This window comes from Papio anubis, chromosome 7 (genome assembly GCF_008728515.1).
Source record: "Papio anubis isolate 15944 chromosome 7, Panubis1.0, whole genome shotgun sequence".
Lineage (NCBI taxonomy): Eukaryota > Metazoa > Chordata > Mammalia > Primates > Cercopithecidae > Papio > Papio anubis.
In genome coordinates this window covers 129271394-129289220 of record NC_044982.1, presented here as the reverse complement: position 1 = coordinate 129289220, position 17827 = coordinate 129271394, and the positions used below count along the sequence as shown (strand labels likewise).

Here is a 17827-nt window from a genome sequence, read left to right as displayed (position 1 = left end):
TCTCTAAATCCCATCTCAAACTGAGAATGGTTCCTAAACAAAATTAATCCCTTTAAAAATGTTGTTTGGGGGCCAGGCACGGTGGTTCATGCCTATAATCCCAGCACCTTGGGAGGCTCAGGTGGGTGGATCACCTGAGGTCGGGAGTTCGAAAGCAGCCTGACCCACACGCAGAAACCTGTTCTCTACTAAAAATACAAAATTAGCTGGGCGTGGTGGCACAAGCCTGTAATCCCAGCTACTGGGGAGGTGGAGGCAGGAGAATTGCTTGAACCCGGGAGGCAGAGGTTGCCGTGAGCCGAGATCACGCCATTGCATTCCAGCCTTGGCAACAAGAGCAAAACCTCTGTCTCCAAAAGAAAAAAAAAAAAAGTTGTTTGGGTTTCTATTAGCTTCAGCTCTGTAGCATCACATTTTTGCATATAGTTTACTTTAGGGAACTTCTATCCATTAATTCTAGTAGCTACTGTGAAGGCCAAGGGAAAGCTCCCTATCCTTTGAGGGTTCACTGCAAAATCATCTCACAGCTCACAAAAGGCAGGTTCATTGGGGCCTGCAAATGGTATTAACTCACACCTGGGGAGAATCACAGAGTGGTTAGCACCCTGCAAGGAGATTCTGAAGATTATATGCCACCCTGCCAACATAGGTTATGGGAGGGGAGAGGAGAAGAAGAATTCTGTTGAGGGGTTTACTAGAGAGAATGAATGGATCAGGGAACAGAGATTAACTTGAGCGTTATTGTGTGAACATGTCTGTTCAGGTGTGGTTACACCCTTGGTCTTCAGGGAGGGGAAGAAAAAAGCAATTGTTCTTGATGGGCCTGGATTTTTGGCAGATAATAGAAATTCAGCTTCAGAGACGGTGGGAGGGCTAGAACTTGAGGCTCCTTCAGTAGGTCAAGGTGTCATTTTTGGAACATCAGCTTCTGACCCCCAACACTACCAACAAGCCATATTTCCACGATTCCAGCACAGTAGTCCCCCCTTATTCTATTTCACTTACCACGGTTTCAGTTATCCGCAGTCAACAATGGTCCAAAAACACACACATAACTTTTACTACAATATACTGTTACAATTGTTTTATTAGTTATTGTTAATCTCTTGCTGTGCATAATTTATAAAGCTTTATGACAGGTATGTATGTGTCAGGCTGTTCTTGCATTGCTATAAAGAAATACCAGAGACTGGGTAATTTATAAAGAAAAGAGGTTTAATCGGCTCGTGGTTCTGCAGGTTGTGCAAGTGTGGAGCCGGCATCTGCTTAGCTTCTGAGGAGGTCTTAGGGAGGTTTTACTTATGGCAGAAGGCAAAGGGGAAGCAGGCTTCTAACATGGCAAGAATGGGAGCTTGTGTATCACATGGAAAAAGCAGGAACGAGCGAGAGAGAGGTAGAGAGGTGGGTAGGTGCCATGCACTTTTTAACAACCAGATCCAATGAGAACCCACTCACTATTGAGAGGATAGTGCCAAGCCATCATGGATTAACCCTCCCGACCCAAACATCTCCCACCAGACCCCAACTCCAATGTTGGGGATTGCAATTCAACAATAATTTGGCAGAAACATATGTTCAAACTATGTCAGTATGTATAGGAAAAAAACAGTATACATAGGGTGTGGTACTATCTGCTGTTTCAGGTATCCAACTGGGTGTCTTGCAGTGTATCCCCCGTGGATAAGGGGAACTTCTGACTTAGACGACCTTCCCAAGGACAGTGAGGTAGCTTTCTTCCCTCCTCTTTCCCTCCCTCCCTCCTTCCCTCTCTCCCTCCTTCCCTCTCTCCCTCCTTCCCTTCCCCTTCCGCTTCCCCTCCCGCTTCCCCTCTCGCTTCCCCCCCTTTCTTCTTTAGTGCCTTCAGTCTTTTTCAAACTCTAGCTCCAGCCTAATCAGTGACACATTAACTGGGTTTTCCTGTTTATCCTCTCTCATTGCTTCTCTGAGTCAGAGCCTCTTCTCTATAAGTCACTGGAACTGCCCTTGTACTTGTGACCTGCCCTGTACTCAACAGTTTTTGTTCTGGGAAGCCCTGGGATTCTGCTAATACCGATCACTGTAGGTGCTGAATGGAAACAGATAAAGAACATGACCTCAAGGAGCTTCTTGTCAATGAGAAGACCAAGCTGATGCCTGGCAAAGGTAAATGCCACCATCACAAAATAAGTAAAAGCGTGCATTAGCTAATTTGTAAATTCAGCTTAAGATGAATCCTACCTCTTGGGCCCTTCTCTGATGCTGGTGTTGGGAATGTAGGGTTCCTTGAGCCTCCATCAAGGTCAACATCAAATCCCACTGGCTTCTGTCAGCACCACCTTGATGACCCTAGCTTAATTTCTCTCTTTCCCGTGACCGGAACTCTTAGACCTTTTCACAGACATACAAGGATTTATCATTCAAAGCTCAAGGGATGAAGTTAAAGCTATTGGCCCATAGGAAGCCTGAACTCATGGTTAGGAGAAAAAGATTGAGGAGTCTGAGTGGGAAGAGTTTGCTATTTCAAAGACAGCATCATAGTACTAGTCATTGTGGGAAAACTCAGGACTGGGTTGGACTTACTTATACTATGTTACTTTTATATTTTGGTTACTGAGGGAGGTGAAGGTCCTCCTTTCAGTTCTTGGGATGTCTAAATAGCTTCATGACTCCTGGGCTCTTGGATAAATTTGTTTTCAGCATCATCTGGCTGTACTTTTTGTCCTTAGCAGGGGTAAAAGGAACCCTTTGAAAAGCCACATACCCCAGGTTTAAGTTTTTGCCTTGAAATGTGCCTGGCATCCCAGGCAGTTTGGGACTGCGCCCTTCCTCCCTCTTGCCAAGTGTCCTGTATGTTCTTCAGGGCTAGCATGGAATTAAGGTGTGGAAGCTGCTGGCCATCTTTCTGAATGCTTGCCTGATCTCTGCAGGTTGCCTCACCCCCAATCTTCCTGTGCCCTTCTGCAGCCATTCTGTCCCTTCTCCTGTACCTCCCTGGGGTCAGCTGCAGCTCATCCCTGGTCTTGTTCTCCCTGAGGTGCTGATGGTGACAACTTACAATAGGGTCTCTCCATAGAGCACTGAGATGGAGGGCAATTCTTAGGCCTTTCCCTCACTACATCATAAGCATTAACACTTCTGCTTGGTCCAGAGCTCAGGAATGCTACTTGTAACCACCTTGAGTTATTTTGTCAGTAAAATAGGTCTTTGTGGGCTAGCACTGGATCTATTTAATGATAACCTTCACTGAGGGGCTGCCAAGTACCAGGCTACATTTGTCTGGTCCTTCGTATGTATCTTCTTTAATCTTTTCAATAGTCCTACAAAACAAGTGTTAGTATTAGCCTCTATTATGCAAAGGAAGTCACTAAAATACAGATTGATGAATGAATTTGCTGTAGATCATTCAGGTTGAATGCGGCAGAGCCAGGATTCAGACCTAGCTTTTTCAGGCTGAGTCGCACACTGGGCTTTACGACTAGGTACTTGGCGTTACTGTAATGTAGATCATCTCAACAAAATAGAGTCATGATTTGTTAATGTGATATTAACAAATATTTAACACATAAGCAACTTATTTTGGTTACCTTAAAAATAAAATATTTGACTGGGCATGGTGGCTATTGCCTGTAATCCTAGCATTTTGGGAGGCTGAGGCGGGGACATTGCCTGACCTCCTGAGTTCAAGACCAGCCAGGGGAACAGTGAATCCCATCCCTACAATCAATCAATCAATCAATCAACAAGCAAGCAAGCAAAACACAGCTACTCAGGAGGCTGAGGTAGGAAGATCGCTTGAGCCCAGGAGGCAGAGGTTACTGTACTCCAGGCTGGGCTGTACAGCCAGACCTTGACTGAAGTGACAACAAAAATAGGTCCAGCGCAGTGGCTCACATTTGTAATCCCAGCACTTTGGAAGCCCAGGAGCTTGAGCCCAGCCTGTGCAACACAGTGAAACCCCGTCTCTACAAAAAATTAAAATTAGCCGGGCATGATGGCGTGTGCCTGTAGTCCCAGCTACTTGGGAGGCTAAGGTGGGAGGATGGCTTGAACCCGGAGTTTGAGGCTGCTGTGGGCTATGATCTGCCACTGTACTCCAGCCTGGGTGACAGCGAGACCCTGTCTCTAAAAACAAAAACACATATACAAACAAAAGCCCTCAAGTATTCAAAGTGTTTTCTCTTACTGAGAGACTCTATAATGCAGTTTTTATGGGAAAGAAGGTGAGGCTTGAGGGGGTCACCAAAGAAAAGTAAGATACGAAGAAAGTGGAGGGGTTGTCTCGATTTGAATACTGAAGCAAGTGCTTATCCCATAATCATTCTTGTCCCAGAGATTTTACACTCAACAATGGAAAGTCACTGAGAATCCCAGTACTGCAGAAAACAGCCTGTGGAGCAGGGCCCAAGTAGGGTTGCAGATGACTGTTACCAGAAAGGGGTCCTGATCCAAACCCCAAGAGAGGGTTCTTGGGTCTTGCGCAAGAAAGAATTCAGGGCGAGTCTGTGAAGTGAAAGCAAGTTTATTCAGAAAGTAAAGGAATAAGAGAATAGCTACTCCATAGACATAGCATCCCTGAGGGGGCTACTGGTTGCCCATTTTAATGGTTATTTCTTGATGATATGTTAAACAAGGGGTGAGTTATTCATGCCTCCCCCTTTTAGACCATATAGGGTAACTTCCTGTTGTTACCATGGGATTTGTAAACTGTCGTGGCACTGGTGGGACTGTAGCAGTGAGGACAGGAGGTCACTCTTGTCACCATCTTGGTTTTGGTGGGTTTTAGCCAGCTTCTTTACTATAATCTGTTTTATCAGCAAGATCGTTATGACCTGTATCTTGGGCCGATCTCCTCTATCTCATCCTGTGACTTAGAATGCCTTAACCATCTGGGAATGCAGCCTAGTAGGTCTCAGCCTCATTTTACCAAGCCCTTGTTCAAGATGGAGTTGCTCTGGTTCAAGCACCTCTGGCAACCCTACATGACTTTCTTGTCTTTGCTGTGGCTTCATCTACAGTCAGAGGCCAGTGGGGAGAGGACCAAAAAAGAAAATACCTAAATTCTCTGCGCTGAAAGTCTTGGAGGTGAATGCGTGTAAACAGTTCATGCACCAAGAAGGCAATTCTGACTCATCTCCATTATTGCCTCATTATCTTCAGAAGAAACCCACCCTTCTCAACTCTACTTTGTGATGCTGGAGATTATTCATGCCTCTTGCAAACCACGTTTCTGCTTACACTCCGCCGATAAAGGGCAGTAGGGAGACAGCTGGCTGGAGGAGGGACTTCCTGTTTGCTTGCTATCTACTTCCTGCTTCTGTGACCGTCATCATGTCAACGCCTATTTACCTCTCAGTGGCTGTTTCTTTGTGTAGCTGCACTACATTCAGTTTACAGTAGCTATCAGCAGAGATATCATTTGCCTCCTGAGAGGTCTGGATCTCAGCCCAGAGGGCCCTCCTCTGAGCTCAGAGACCTCAACATTAGTTGAGTGGTCCCCACTCTTCAGAGCTATGAGTTTTAGCTACTTTGGTGTCCCGCCACCCAAAATTTCAATTTAATAATTTCCAATTCCTCCCTTAATTTCCTCAATCTAGGAGTGGTAGCTACCTCCAACAATTGCTAGTACCTTAATAGAGCCCGCCTTCCCCAACACTGTATACCTTAACTTTATACCTAGTTAAGTTCTTTATATTAAATTTGCTCTGTTCAGGCTGGGCGTGGTGGCTCACTCCTGTAATCCCAGCACTTTGGGAGGCCAAGGTGCGAGGATCGCTTGAGCCCAGGAATTTGAGACCAGCCTGGGCAACATAGCAAGACCTCATCTCTACTAAAAATAATTTTTAAAAAATTATCTCTGTGTGGTGGTGTGTGCTGTGGTCCCAGCTATTCGGGGTGCTGGGGCAGGGGGATGGCTCGAGCTCAGGAGGTCAAGGCTGCGTTGAGCCGAGATCGCGCCGCTGCACTCCAGCCTGGGTGACAGAGCCAGACGCTTTGCAAAAACAACAAAAAACTTGTTCTGTTCAGATATTTGGTTAGGAATGTTGCTTTTTAGGAGGAGCAGTTGGGGACTGGGTGGGGGAGAGACTAGCAATGTCAGCAGCTTTGAAGAAGGCACTTTGTAGTCTATAACATGGCCAAAACTACCCCATGGGGCTCGCACTGAAGTCCAGCAGCCCATAGTGTAATCCATTCCTTAGACTGCCAACAGCTCTAGACTCACAGACGTTAGTCAGCAAGCTCTACAAACTGGAACCCTGTGGGTATTTCTACAACCTACAGATTATTAATAGTCGTGCAAAGACAGGCAAATGGATGTTTTCTGGCGGGGGGCCAGGAGGGAGCAGTTGCATTTGAAGAATGAACTATGGTTTTCATTGATTTTCTTTTTTTTAAGAAAAGTAAAATAACAAAAGAAAAATCCTTGAAGGGTATTTTTATTCCCACCTCCTGTAATGTTCAGGGAACATGAGTGACATTTGGACTCCCAAACAAAAGAAGGCAGGGGCATATCTCTGTGTTTCTATGGTTCCTTGTTGAGGGAAAAAGGCTTTCAAGTTCTTACGTGAGCACTGACAGGCTTTTATGAATAGTTCATGATACAGGTACAAACTGGGCTGGTCTGGCTGAAGTACAGCTTGCCTTCTCGGATATTGCCAGCATTCTTTGCTGCCTCACTCACCTCCCTGAATGACTTGGGCTTGAGAATGTTTCTGCATGATTTATCTAGGCTTGCTGTCTTATCTGAGAGCAGGAAGTCAAAAGGTGAGTGATGGAGCCACCTGCTGCTCTCTACTTTGTAGATATTAAAGAGGAGCCTGAAACGGTTCCTTGGACATCTTATGAATGTCAGAAAATACCTTTTAGAGGGTTAGAAGATCAGGGGACGTAGTGGTTCACATTTGCTGCCATGGCATACGGCCAGTCTTCACTTGGAAACAGAATCACACCTTGTGGAGAGATCATCCCTAAGCAGGAGAGAAGCTGTTAAGGTGAGATTTTTCTTCATTTTTCATTTTCCTTCCTCTTAGATTCCCATAAAAGCTATTACTAAAGAGAATACAATCTTGTGTTTAGAAAGAGCTACAACAAGGGAAAATAATCATTGCTTGAAGGATGTGGCACATTTTGTTCCTCTCCTTTTAGGGATTATTTTCTATAATATCTGGTTTTCTTTACTGGTATTCAGTACCCTTTGTTGTATTTCTTTTTTCTTTTTTTTTTCTTCCCCATATTCATCTTAGGATTTCATTGTACAATGTTTTTTCTTTTCTTTATTCTCTTTTTTTTTTTTTTTAAAAGGGGCTTCCTGGTCTTCATTGGACAGTGAAATTTGGGTGTCCAAACAAAATATGAAAGAGCTGTAATACTTCCTGTATTGTATTTCAAAGGTAGGTGTGGTTTGCTGCAACAAGCATTAGGCTTGTAGACAGAAACACTGGGGGAGAAGAGAGAGTGGAGAGGAGTCCTGGATTTGCTTCTTAAAACATGTGTGTATGTGGCAAGTTATTTAGCTTCTGTTTTCCTATCTCTAAAAGACGCTTAATAATACGTTTCAGATTGGTTGTGAAGGTTATTAAATGGGACAACGGACATAAATATTTCTCAAGAAAAGAAATATTTCTCACCCACTAAAGGTGCTCATTAAATATTGCATATACACAGCTTGTGTGCAAGTATATTTTAAATTTGGATGGATACTCTGAATGATTTCAATGCAATTTTTGGATAATATCCAGTTATTTTTACTTCTTTAAGAACATTTTTTAAAAAGTGTGGCTAGATGTCACATCTGACCAGTATATATGGTGAAAAGCATTCTAATGCTATATAAATTGCCAAAATAGAAGCAAGAAATGTTTTAAAAGGACCTTTAGGTTTCTAGAACCGATGCCAAGAGTCTGAATTTTATGAATTTTTCTCTCCAGATCTATCAGAAATTCCAGACCCCAGAGAAGAGCTACATTCTAGGGTGGTAAGGCATGAGAAGAAGAATGAGGAATGAAGGGTGGGTGGGGACTTGCTCTTACTAATGACACTCCATGGCAGCAGGGGCTCAGTTCTTTCTTTTCTCCTGGGGTGGAGGTGGAGCCAGATCCAGACCTTAGTGTGGTCAGCTAGTTTGTAGGGTCAGGTTACAGATCTCCATCAACGAACCAGATGTAAGGGGTTTCTAGGCAGGTCTTTACTAAGGATACTTGTCCAGGTAAGAACTATTTTTTGCCATCAGTTTGGAATTGAACTTGATGTTTCTGGGAATGATGAGTTTGTAACTGGAGGCATTTTGTTCTGTCCAAGGATTGTGTCCTCCTCTTCCTTCCCTGTGGTCAATCTCCACCTGTCTACCCTTCCGTGACAATGGTTCAATGGAAGAGACTCTGCCGGCAGCATTACTTGTGGGCCCTGGGCTGCTATATGCTGCTGGCCATTGTGGCTCTGAAACTTTCTTTAAGGTTGAAGTGTGACTCTGACCACTTGGGTCTGGAGTCCAGGGAATTTCAAAGCCAGTACTGTAGGAATATCTTGTATAATTCCCTGAAACTGCCAGCAAAGAGGTCTATCAACTGTTCAGGGATCACCCGAGGGGACCCAGAAGCCGTGTTTCAGGCTATTCTGAATAACCTGGAGGTCAAGAAGAAGCGGGAGCCTTTTACAGACACCCACTATCTCTCCCTCACCAGAGACTGTGAACGCTTCAAGGCGGAAAGGAAGTTCATACAGTTCCCACTGAGCAAAGAAGAGGTGGAGTTCCCTATTGCGTACTCTATGGTGATTCATGAGAAGATTGAAAACTTTGAAAGGCTACTGCGAGCTGTGTATGCCCCTCAGAACATATACTGCATCCACGTGGATGAGAAGTCCCCAGAAACTTTCAAAGAGGCAGTCAAAGCAATTATTTCATGCTTCCCAAATGTCTTCATAGCCAGTAAGCTGGTTCGGGTGATTTACGCCTCCTGGTCCAGGGTGCAGGCTGACCTCAACTGCATGGAAGACTTGCTCCAGAGCTCAGTGCCATGGAAATACTTCCTGAATACATGCGGGACAGACTTTCCTCTAAAGAGCAATGCCGAGATGGTCCAGGCTCTCAAGATGTTGAATGGGAGGAATAGCATGGAGACAGAGGTACCTCCCAAGCACAAACAAACCCGCTGGGAATATCACTTTGAGGTAGTGGGGGACACATTACACCTAACCAACAAGAAGAAGGATCCTCCCCCTTATAATTTAACTATGTTTACAGGGAATGCGTATATTGTGGCTTCCCGAGATTTTGTCCAACATGTTTTGAAGAACCCTAAATCCCAACAACTGATTGAATGGGTAAAAGACACCTATAGCCCTGATGAACACCTCTGGGCCACCCTTCAGCGTGCACGGTGGATGCCTGGCTCTGTTCCCAACCACCCCAAGTATGACATCTCAGACATGACTTCTATTGCCAGGCTGGTCAAGTGGCAGGATCATGAGGGAGACATCGATAAGGGTGCTCCTTATGCCCCTTGCTCTGGAATCCACCAGCGGGCTATCTGTGTTTATGGGGCTGGGGACTTGCACTGGATGCTTCAAAACCATCACCTGTTGGCCAACAAGTTTGACCCAAAGGTAGATGATAATGCTCTTCAGTGCTTAGAAGAGTACCTACGTTATAAGGCCATCTATGGGACTGAACTTTGAGACACACTATGGGAGCATTGCTACCTGTGGGGCAAGAGCATGTACAAACATGCTCAGAACTTGCTGGGACAGTGCGGGTGGGAGACCAGGGCTTTGCAATTCGTGGCATCCCTTAGGACAAGGGGTCTGCTATTAGAGTGTGGGTAAGGAGATCTGTTGCCTTAAATTGCTGCCTGGGTGAATGCTGCTTTTTCTGTCACCTCTAACACTAGCAGTTCCTTCACTGACTTTCTCAACGAGTGAGAATGAGAACTGCTGTGATTGCGAGAGTGAAGGAGGGATGTGTGGTAGGGGACTTGATTTCAGTTGAATGCCTGCTGGTAGCTTTTCCATTCTGTGGAGCTGCTGTTCCTAATAATTCTAGGTTTTGTAGCGTGGAGGAGAACTTTGATGGAAAGAGAGCCTTCCCTTCTGTACTGTTAACTTAAAAATAAATAGCTCCTGATTCAAAGTAATTTTTTGCCTAGTATTTTTTTTTTTTTTTTTTGCCTAGTATGTCAGAAATAATATAAATATAAGCAGATAAAGTGTGTGAGACTTTTTCTCGTAACTATTGGTGACATTTAAAATCCCTAGGGGCTGGCAAGAGAGTTCTCATTATTCTGAAACGGTCCTGACAAGCTGCATGAGTAGCAATTTTTTTTTCTTTTTTTTGAGACAGAGTCTTGCTCTGTCACCCAGGCTGGAGTGCAGTGGCACAATCTCAACTCACTGCAACCTCCGCCTCCCGGGTTCAAGTGATTCTCCCACCTCAGTCTCCTGAGTAGCTGGGACTATAGGCATGCAGCACCATGTCTGGCTAATTTTTGTATTTTTAGTAGAGACCAGGTTTCACCATATTGGCCAGGCTGGTCTCGAACTCCTGACCCTGTGATTCGCCCACCTCGGCCTCCCAAAGTGCTGGGATTACAGGTGGGAGCTACCGTGCCTGGCCTATGAATAGCAAATTCTAATGAAGACAGGGGAACAGGGCTGGTTCTTTCATTGTTGAGAGCCATCCTCATTTTGTTTATATTGCCATGTTCGTGACTTTTCTGTAAAGGAAAGGCAGGGTGATTTAACCAGTTTGACCACCTGTATTCTTACAGGAAAATTGCAGCACTAATTCTAATTTTGTCCGCTTCACAGCCAAAGCTTAACTAATGTTCCATAAAGGAGACAATAGCCATTCAGGTAAGGTAATGTGTAATTTATTATTCAAAGTGGAACATGTTTTTGTAGGGGGAGAGTCTGCACTACTAATAATTATATTGAGAAATAAAAATAAACTAGGACTATTTGGCTAAGCCAGGATGTCTTGTTATTCCATGTTTAGGCCTATTGAGTCAAAACCGGTTTTTTTTTTTTTTTTTTTGGAGACAGATTCTCACTCTGTTGCCCAGGCTGGAGTGCAGTGGCATGATCTCGGCTCACTGAAGCCTCCGCCTCCTGGGTTCAAGTGATTCTCCCACCCCAGCCTTGCAAGTAGCTGGGATTACAGATGTGAGCCACCATACCCAGCTAATTTTTGTGTATTTTTAGTAAAGATGGGGTTTCGCCATGTTTGGCCAGATTGGTCTCAAACTCCTGGCCTCAAGTGATCCACCTGCCCCAGCCTCCCAAAGTGCTGGGATTGCAGGTGTGAGCCACCACGCCTGGCCCCCTCTTGAATCAAAACTCTTATTTCATAATGTGAATGGGAGGATCACTATTTGCGATTCTGCAGATTACACATTTCCTTGTGGGGAGACAATAAGGTATGTGTAAATACGTATACATAAGTATATGTGTGTATGTGTAAATACATATACATATGTATATGTGTGTATATGTATACACACATACAGCACACTACCTCCCAAGTGTTACCTAGCGAAACAGTTTCCTTTCTGAAGCTCCAGAGATAGTTGTTGGCTAAGTTATACTCTTCTGTGATGGGCAGGGGATGCTATAAAAACATAGGCAGTGCCCTTTGAATATAGTACAGCTCATCTCCTGCATATAATATACCTTGGAAAAGAGATTTATATGCAAGTTAATTTGTGTAATCTGAAGGATGTTCCCATTAATATGTCATGATATCATTAATATGTTTCTTCCTTTCTGATTTTTTTTTTTTTTTTCCACCCAGGCTGGAATGCAACTAATGGCGTGATTTCAGCTCATTGCAACTTCTGCCTCCCAGGTCCAAGCGATTCTCCTGTCTCAGCCTCCCGAGTAGCTGGGATTACAGGCATGTGCCATCATGCCCGGCTAATTTTTTTATACTTTTTTAGTAGAAACAGGGTTTCACCATGTTGGTCAGGCTGGTCTTGAACTCCTGACCTCAAGTGATCCACCTGCCTTGGCCTCCCAAAGTGCTGGGATTACAGGCGTGAGCCACTGCACCCAGCCCTTTCTGATTGTTGTCATTCAATTCATCAAGTTTTCTCTCATGATCAACTTTCTCTGTGCAAACCCAGTAACTCTGAGAGTTATCACTGTGTCTGACACAGTGAGTTTTTAATTTATAAGTTAGTTACTTTTGGCCAGGTATGGTGGCTCATGCCTGTAATCCCAGCACTTTGGGAGGCCAAGGTAGGGAGATGACTTGAGGTCAGGAGTTCAAGATCAGCCTGGCCAATGTGGTGAAACCCCATCTCTACTAAAAATACAAAAAATTAGCCAGGCATGGTGGCGGGTGCCTGTAATCCCAGCTACTTGGGAGGCTGAGGCAGGAGAATTGCTTGAACCCAGGAGGCAGAGGTTGCAGTGAGCTGAGATCGTACCACTGCACTCCAGCCTGGGCAATATAGCAACACTGAGTCTCAAAAAAAAAAAAAAAAAAAAGTTGCTTGTTTTTGGTTAGGTTGTACTTCTTAGGTAATGGGCATTGTCACTACCAACTTGCCTGCATTGTAATAGAGTCCTATTCGCTTTGCTCCCAGCCCCACCACGGAGATGACTGATGACTAGTTATATACATGGTGGATGTGCACTGAGAGGTCTGTTGCCAGCAGTGGTGATCGAGGCTGAGGTGGGAGGATTATTTGAGTGCAGAAGTTTGAGGATGCAGTGAGCCACGATTGTGCTAGTGCACTCCAAACTGGGCATGACAGCAAGATTCTGACTCTTAAAAAAAAAAAAAAAAAAAAAGGAAATTTGGGAAGATACTAAAAGGGAGTTAAAAAAAAAAAAAAAAGATAGAATAATTAAATACCTTGCCTGCTAGTCTGCTTTAAGCACCTTACTTTACCCAAAGATCTGTTTTTCTTTTTTCTTTTCTTTTCCTTTTTAAAAAATTCTTCTTACTTTTTAAAGATGAGATCTCACTATGTTGCCCAGCCTGGTTTCGAACTCCTGGGCTGAAGCAATCCTCTTTCCTCAGCCTCCTGAGTAGCTGGGATTACAGGCAGGTGCCACTGCACCTCTCCCCAGGAATCTGATCTTACTGCTTTCATTTAGTTTTTTTTTTCTTTGAGATGGAGTTTTGCTCTTCTTGCCCAGGCTGGAGTACAATGGCATGGTCTTGGCTCACTGCAGCCTCCAACTCTGGGGTTCAAGTGATTCTCCTGTCTCAGCCTCCCAAGTAGCTGGGATTACAGGTGCCCGCCACCATGCCTGGCTAATTTTTGTATTTTTAGTAGAGACAGGGTTTCACCATGTTGGCCAGGCTGGTCTTGAACTCCTGACCTCAGGCGATCCACCTTCCTTGACTTCCCAAAGTGCTGGAATTACAGGTGTGAGCCACCACACCAGGTCCATTTAGTCTTTTATTACAAAGATGAATAAGATATGGTTCCTGCATTTACGAAGCTTGAATGTACTGGCAACCAATGAGATAACTTCTTCATTCCAGAACTATTGAGCTCTTACTGTTTACCAGGAATTGTTCTTGGCACTGGGGATACATCAGTCAAAACACAGACAAAAATTCCAACAGTTGTGTGCATACTAGTGGGAAACTGTATTATTATTATAAGGAAGCAAATGATAGAGGTCAAAGGAAGTGATGGAGAACTTGTGAGGATGATGGAGTAGAAAGGGAAGATACTTAAAATTTCAAATAGGGTGGTCTGGGCTGGGTGTGGAAGCTCATGTCTGTAATCCCAGCACTTTGGAAGGCTGAGGCAGGAGGAAAGCTTGAGCTGTGGAGTTAGAGGCTGTAGTGAACTGTGATCATTGCGCCACTGCATTCCAGCTTGAGCGACAGGGTGAGACCTTGTCTCAAACAAAAACAACGTGCACACACACACACACACACACACACACATGGATGGACAGGAAATGTGTGTGTGTGTATATATGTAATATATAGTATATATATTATATATACTATATACTATATAATATATACTATATATAATATACACTGTAATATATACTATATAATATATAGTATATATAATTATATATTATATATGACATATATGACATATACAATATATCATATATAATATATTGTATATATATGTTATATATCATATATTGTATATTATATGTTATATATAATATGTTGTGTATATATTATATATTACAATATATAAAATATATAGTATATTATATATATAATATAGATATATAATGAAAAGGTGATGTTCAAGTAAACATCTGAAGGAATGTCAGGCATGGTGGCTCACGCCTGTAATCCCAGCACTTCAGGAAGCCAGGGAGGAAGGATTGCTTGTGCCCAGGTGTTCGAGACCAGCCTAGGCAACATGGCAAAACCCTGTCTCCACAAAACATAGAAATATTAGCCTGGTGTGGTGGTGCACACCTGTAGTTCCAGCTACTTGGTAGACTGAGGCAGGAGGATTACTTGGGCCCAGGAGTCGAGGATGGAGTGAGCAATGATTATACCACTCACTATACTTCAGCCTAGGTGACAGAGCAAGACCCCATCTCAAGGAAAAATAAAAACATGTAAGGAGATGAAGGAATGATCCATGAGGATTAAGGGGGAAGAGCACATTCTAAGCCAAGAGGAAAGACTTGCAAGGCCCTGAAGCAGGAATCCACCTGCCGTGTTTCAGGAACAGCAAGGAAGCTGTTGTAAGTGGATTAAAGGAGGAGAAGAACAGGAGTTAAGAGGGGCATACAGAAGACGCCAGAGAGGCTTTTGTAAGCTGTTGTTGGAGTTTTTCTCCTTTGAGTGAAATAGGCCATTGTGGGGGGTTCTGAGCAGAGATCTCACATTTTAATGGGATGACTCTAGCCTGCTGCATTGAGAACAGACTGGCTTAGGGGCTAGGGTAGAGCAGGGAGGCCAGTTAGGAAACTATAGCAATAATCCAGGCACTATGCAATAGTGGCTTGGACCAAAGCAGTAGTAGTAGAAGTGGTGACAGTGGCCAGATTCTGGAATTTTTTTTTTTTTTTTTTTTTTTAAATACAGATTGGAGTGCAGTGGCATCATCTCAGGTCACCACAGCCTCGACCTCCTGGGCTCAAGTGATCCTCCTACCTAAGCCCCCCAAGTGGCTGGGACTACAGGTGTGTGCCACCATGCCCGGCCAACTTTGGTATGTTTTGTAAAGATGGGGTTTCACCATGTTGCCTTGAACTCCTGGACTCAAGCAATCCCCGCATCTCAGCCTACTAAAGTGGTGGGATTACAGACGTGAGCCATCACATCCAGCCTGAAAGTATTTTGAAGGTTCAGTGTGAGGAGTTGCTGACAGATTGAGTTTGAGAGAAATAAAGGAGTACATAACTGAAAGGGTTTTATCTTGTTAGAAGGATGGTGTTGCCACCAGCTAAGATGGGAAGCCTGTGAAAGACTGGTTTTTCAGGGATTACAGGCATTGAGTCACCATGCCTGGCCTTCCTTCAGAACTTTACTTTTCAGGACTTTGTGAACATATACAACTGCAGATGGCTGTTAGATATCCAAGTAGAGATGTTGAAGGGATGAATGTATATAGAAGTCTGAATTTGGGAGAGAGATCTGAATTGAGATACTTACCTGGTGTTTAACAGCTTATAGATTGTGTAAAGTCATGAAATGGATAAGAGCCTTAAAAGAGAGAAAATGGAATAGAGGCTACTAAATGAGTTCCAGGTTCCAAAATGCAGAGGGCAGGGAGACAAGGAGAAATCAGCAAAAGAGAGTAGGAAAGAAGCAACTAGTGTGGCAGAAGGAAAGTGGGGTGAGTGTGAGGTTCTGGAAGTCATCAGGAAAACGTGTTTCAGGAAAGAGAGAGCTGATGATTACACCAAAAGCTGCTGAGACTCGCATATGATGAGGATGAAGAAGTCACTATTGGATTTAACGGCACGGAGGTGACCTTGATAAGGTCAGTTTTTGTGGAGTGTGGAGGTGAGCACTTGATTGGAGGTGGTTTAGGGAGAATGTTGGAACAAAAGTGGAGGCTAACACGGTGAAACCCCGTCTCTACTAAAACATACAAAAAATTAGCCGGGCGAGGTGGCGGGCGCCTGTAGTCCCAGCTACTTGGGAGGCTGAGGCAGGAGAATGGCATAAACCCGGGAGGCGGAGCTTGTAGTGAGCTGAGATCCGACCAATGCATTCCAGCCTGGGCGACAGAGCGAGACTCCGTCTCAGAAAAACAAAAAACAAAAAACAAAAGTGGATTCAGCAAGTATAGATAAATCTTTTGAGGGGTTTTACTTTAAGCCAAGAGAAGCAGGGAAAAAGTACAGTAACTGGTTAAGAGAAGGTTATCTTGAAAATGTATGAAGTGATAACCCATTTGTATATTGATGGGAAAGATCTAGTCAAGAGGAAAAGATGTAGGAACGAGTTGGGAGGCTTGCCAGAATGACATCTTTGGAAAGAAAAGAGGGATGATTATTTAAGGGCACAAGAAGAAAGGCTTGTCTTTGATGGATGTGTGAACGGTTCACCCACAGTAACAGGAGTGAAAGCAGCGTGGATGGACTCAGCTGTAGTAGATGGGTGGATGTTGTGGGATTTGTGGGATTCTCTCATGTGTCGCCTAGACTGGAGTACAGTGGCATGATCAGGGCTCACTACAGCCTCAATCTCCCAGGCTCAAGCGATCCTCCCACCTCAGCCTGTCAAGTAGCTAGGACTACTGACATGCACTATGATGCCTTGCTAATTTTAAAAATTGTTTGTGGAGATGGGGTTTTGCCATTTTGCCCAGGCTAGTCTTGAACTCCTGGCCTCAAGCAATCCTCCTGCCTCAGCCTCCCCAAGTGCTGGGATTACAGGTGTGAACCACCGTATCCAGCCTCTTTTTTTCAACTAACATCTGAGGTATAATATCCATGTGCAAAAATATAAAAATTCCAAATATCTAACTCAAGAATTTTTACAAAGTGAGCACACCTGTGTAACTAGAACCCCGGTCAAGAAAGAGAACATTCCCAGCTACCTAAAGTATCTCTTACATTTCCTTTCCAATGACTTTCCAAAAATAACCATTGTTCTCACTTCTAACATCCCAGATTATTTTGCCTGGTTTTGAATTGTATATAAGTACTATGTTCTCTTTTGTTTATGGCTCCTTGAACTCGACATTATATTTACAAGATTCGTCTATGTTGTATGTAGCTGTTCAGTGATTGGGGAAACTCAATATGTTGACAAGATTCATCTATGTTGTTTGTAGCAGTTCAGTGATTCTCACTGCTGTGTAATATTCCACTGTATGAATATACCATAGTTGATCCATTCTATTGATGGATATTTGGGTTGTTTCCAACTTTTGTCCATTATAAGTTGTGCTCCTATGGACCTTCTTGAACATGTTTTGTAGTAAACATATGTATATAGGCATATCTCAGAGTTATTGTGAATTTGATTCCAGGCCAATGAGTAAAGCAAATTTTGCAATACAGCAAGTCAGACAAATTTTTGGATTTCCCAGTGTACATCAAAGTTATGTTTACACTGTATCTGTGCAATGGCATTATGTCTAAAACCACAATGTACATACATTATTTTAAAAACACTATTGGGCAACCAGTGCAAAAAAAATACTTTATTGCTAAAAAATTCTTAATAATCTGAGCCTTCAGTGAGTCATAATCCTTTTGCTGATGTAGATCTTGTCTCAATGTTGATGGCTGCTGACTGGTCAAGAGTGGTGGTTTCTGAAGGTAGATCGCTGTGGTAATTAAAAAAAATAAGACGGCAATGAAGTTTGCCACATTGATTGACTCTTCCCTTCATGAAAGATTTCTCTATAGCATGCCATGCTGTTTGATAACATTTTACTCAAGGAGAAGT

General features: G+C 43.6%; 1 protein-coding gene across 7 annotated transcripts; it reads left to right on the top strand.

Moving 5' to 3' along the window:
- The first annotated feature begins 1926 nt into the window (after nucleotides 1–1926).
- Nucleotides 1927–10106, top strand: LOC116268520 (beta-1,3-galactosyl-O-glycosyl-glycoprotein beta-1,6-N-acetylglucosaminyltransferase 3). 7 transcript variants are annotated; one of them, XM_031668583.1, is made up of 4 exons: nucleotides 1927–2142; nucleotides 6844–6968; nucleotides 7279–7367; nucleotides 7905–10106. In XM_031668583.1, exon 4 carries the CDS (start codon nucleotides 8335–8337, stop codon nucleotides 9649–9651), a length of 1317 nt encoding a protein of 438 aa, XP_031524443.1. In that variant the 5' UTR covers nucleotides 1927–2142; nucleotides 6844–6968; nucleotides 7279–7367; nucleotides 7905–8334; the 3' UTR covers nucleotides 9652–10106. The 7 variants fall into 7 exon arrangements, with proteins under 7 accessions (XP_031524443.1, XP_031524441.1, XP_031524439.1 ...); XM_031668581.1 differs by having other exon boundaries at nucleotides 6780–6968; XM_031668579.1 differs by having other exon boundaries at nucleotides 6570–6968.
- The last annotated feature ends 7721 nt before the right edge of the window (nucleotides 10107–17827 follow it).

What these genes read in the sequence shown, in the direction of transcription:
- LOC116268520 (XM_031668586.1), top strand. Translation starts at nt 8,335, where the DNA reads ATGGTTCAATGGAAGAGACTCTGCCGGCAGCATTACTTGTGGGCCCTG.